Source organism: Octodon degus, unplaced genomic scaffold (assembly GCF_000260255.1).
Source record: "Octodon degus isolate 3935 unplaced genomic scaffold, OctDeg1.0 scaffold00017, whole genome shotgun sequence".
In the NCBI taxonomy this organism is placed as follows: Eukaryota; Metazoa; Chordata; class Mammalia; order Rodentia; family Octodontidae; genus Octodon; species Octodon degus.
In genome coordinates, this window is record NW_004524593.1 from 8,369,996 (window position 1) to 8,373,644 (window position 3,649).

General features: G+C 35.5%; 1 protein-coding gene across 1 annotated transcript in view; it reads right to left on the minus strand.

Moving 5' to 3' along the window:
- The window catches only part of Cdc42bpa (CDC42 binding protein kinase alpha), a 358,545-nt gene that overhangs the window by 100,602 nt on the left and 254,294 nt on the right, over positions 1 to 3,649 (minus strand). The window contains exon 15 of the mRNA XM_023710189.1: positions 785 to 1,032. Within this exon, the coding sequence (XP_023565957.1) occupies positions 785 to 1,032 (248 nt within the window). The remainder of the gene's footprint in view (positions 1 to 784; positions 1,033 to 3,649) is intronic.

Here is a 3,649-nt window from a genome sequence, read left to right on the forward strand (position 1 = left end):
GATGACCTAGCATTAGTTCCTTTTATAATTCTCTACAGATTAGCAAGAGAGATCATTCAAAAATATAAATATAACCATGTCACTGTCCTTCTCTGGTCTTTTTTTTTTTTTTTTTTTTCGTGGCCGGCTCAGCCTGCCCTGGGGGCAAAGCTGGCGTACCATGTGGTGCTCGAGATTGAACCATGGTCCCTGTGGTTACCTAAGCTTGCCGAAGCCGGCTTTTTAGACTGCTGAGCTATTTCACTGGCCCTTCTGTCTTGCATTCATTTACAACCTTGCCTCTACTCTCCTGTGTAGCCTTGTTTTTCACAACTTTCACTTATTTCACTTTCCTTGCAATAGACAGCACTCATTTTCTTTTTTGTTTTGGCGGAACAGGGGATTGAACTCAGGCCCTTGCACTTGCTAGGCAAGCGCTTACTCTACTGAGCCATCTCCCTGGCCCCAGCATTCATTTTCTGAATGTGCTGCTTCTCTTTTTCTGTACATCTTAGCATTTTGTGCTACCTCTGCTTACCCATTTTTTTTTACTTACCTTTAGGTCTCAGTTTAAACACTGTTTTGTCTAAAAAACCTACATGTACCAGGCCCTTCCTGTGCCTCTCCTGTATGTACTCATATACTTGTCACACTTGCTCTTCTGTCATATGCTACATACTATGACTTCCTATGTAAGAAACTTGACTTGGGACTCCCTGAGAACTGGGATGTTTACTGCCTATGTATCTCCAGAACTTGACACATAGTAGATATTTAATAAATATTTTTATAAGTTTATCCTTACCTTTCTCTCCTGGTTTTTTCCAGTTTGTCTTTTAAAACCATAATTTCTTTGTTGAGAGCCAGTTGCTGGCCTTCTGAATCGTGCAGTTCTTTCTTCAGATTTTTAATCTCACTTGCATGTATTCCCTCTCTTTTAGATATTTCTTCTTCATAAAATATACTTTTCTTTTCCAAATCAGTCTTCAGTTTGGATATCTCTTGCTGGTGTTCTATGCTGCATACTCCTGGTGAATAACTAATTTGTTTTTGCTACAGAAGTAATAACATAAGATTGGTTAATTTATAAGAATAATGACAAAAATTCCTTTTTATACAAGACTACACATATAATTACAGGTCATCTTGTATATTCTCATATAAAATAGTATTATTCATTTATTTAAAGCTACTAATTATCTGAAAAGTTGTAAATACTTTCCTCAGTTTACATTCTTTTATAGGCTGTGTCTTTTTTTATTTTTAAGTCTTTTTACCAAGATTAGATAATTGATCTTATTTTTTTATTTTTTGAGACAGGCTCTTGCTAAGTTGTCCAGGCTGGCCTTGAATTTATGATCCTCCTGCCTCAGTATTCAGTGAGTGCTGTGATTTCAGGCATGTACCATCATTTACCTGAACAATTTTATTTTTATTTATCTGAACAACTTTTTGCTGACACTTATGATTTCTTGTCTTACCTTTAAATTTTGACTTATAATTATTGTTGGTATATGGAAGAAAACTGAAAGTGTGTATTATATTTTATAAAAATGACTAGAAAAAATTTAAGGCATGTTTCTGTTTTTAAATGAATAAAATGGAGGATAATGTACAAAAAGAAGGGGGATTTTTGTGAAATAGTTTAGGAAAATGACAAATGTCTGTAGTAACATCATATCCATAACTATAAAAAAATGGTAAATCTCTTGGTCTTTAGGTAGGACATGAAGAAGGAGGAGAAATCTAATTGAATCTACCTGTTCAAGAAATAGGTGAAAATGGCTTTCAATAATAAGAGAGGGGCCAGGGAGATGGCTCAGTAGAATAAGTACTTGCCTGGCAAGTGCAGGGTCCTGAGTTTAATCCCCAGTACCACAAAAAAAAAAAAAAAAAAAAAAAAGATCAATAATAAGAGAAAAGAAATGTAAACCTCCTGGCTGTTGCTGTAAAAGTAAATGAAACACACAGATCAGAGATTATGACTGCAAAACTTTTAATTTTGTAACTTGCAAAGGTCATTAACTAGTTCTATCCTGTTTGTTGAAGTGAACAATATTATAACTTGTAAGCAAGAATCTGACTTGCACTGGCTCTTACTTGGAGCAGTTTTGCATGCCAGGCCACTTCCAAAATCAATGACGAATCTGGACCTTGTGCATACATCTTTGCTTTGGGGTGTGTGTGTGCTACTGGGGATTGAACCTAAGACTCTCACAGTGAATTACATCCTCAGCTCTATCTATTTATATATTTTGAGACAGAGTTTTGCTGAGTTGAACAGGCTTAGCATGAACTTGCCATCCTCCTGTATGAGCGTCCCAGTCAGGGATTATAGGCATACATCATCAAGCTCAGGTAAGTATTTTCTTTTCTTTTTAAAAATGTATTTAGTACCAGGCTTATAGGGTCTTACTACACAGAATGGACTCATAGTGATCCTCGTGTTTTCAGCCTACCAAGCACTCGGATTACAGGTGTGTGCTACCACACCCAGTCTCAAGATCACCCTCTCAGCACGCCCTGGGGACAGCCCTAGCACAGCTTGCTGGAACTGAACCTTAATCTCTGTGTCTGCCTAAGCAGGTGCTTTAATTTGCTAAGCTATCTGTCTGGTCTTAGTATTTTCTTAGTAAATGGTTAAGTACTACAAAGAGGATCTCCACCCTCACTCCCCACCCTGACCATAGCAGTTTCTGCTGGTCCACATCAGTCCTCTGTTCTTTTAAAATTGTATAGGAGTCAGGACATTTTTCTTTCAACTTTAAAGTTTTTAAAATCTGTCTGTCTGTCAATCTTAGCTATTTATAAATCTATTTGGTACAGGGTCCCTGTTCTATCTATCTATCTATCTATCTATCTATCTATCTATCTATCTATCTGGTACAGGGTCTCTGTGCCAGCATGCGGTACTGAGGATTGAATACAAAATCAAATAGGCAAAAAAAAAAAAAAAAAAAAGACACTTAACTAAAAATACGCAAAGGCATCATTAATAATCTATGATAAACAAATACTTGCAAAAATCCCGACAACTTTTTTGGCCTCATATTTGCACAGATTTGTGGTATTTATGAAGTGCCTAAAAATGATCTGTTAATTTCAGTTTTAGGTATGTATCTCTTGTAAGAAGATAATATACAAAAGAAGGAGATAAAGGTATTCCTGGCAATTTTGCTATAAAAGTAAAACCAAGTTAAAAATATAATCATGGAGAAATTCCTGTTGAACTATTTATAATAATTGAAATTGTGATGATTTTGAATAGGTATAAAAGCTTATTACACTGAGTGAAAAATAAAAATGTTATATGTTGAACTGTGTCTCCCCAAATTTCATGTGTTAAAGACCTAACCACTAGGATCTCCTAATGTGATTTTAGTTAAAAATAGTCTTTTAGAGGTAAGTAAGTTAAAATAAAATCTTAGGGTGAGGTCCAATCCAACATGAATGTGTCCTTATAAAAAGTAGTGATTTGGACATCAAGACATTCATATAAGGACAACTTCATGAGAACATGAAGGCAGATGTGGGTTATGGATATATAAGCCAAGCAATACCAAAGTCTGTCAGGAATTGTCAATAGCTAATTAAGCCAATAAGTTCATGCTGAAAATCCAGCCTCCAGAACTGAGACAATAATTTTTTAAGATAGACAGTTTGTATTACT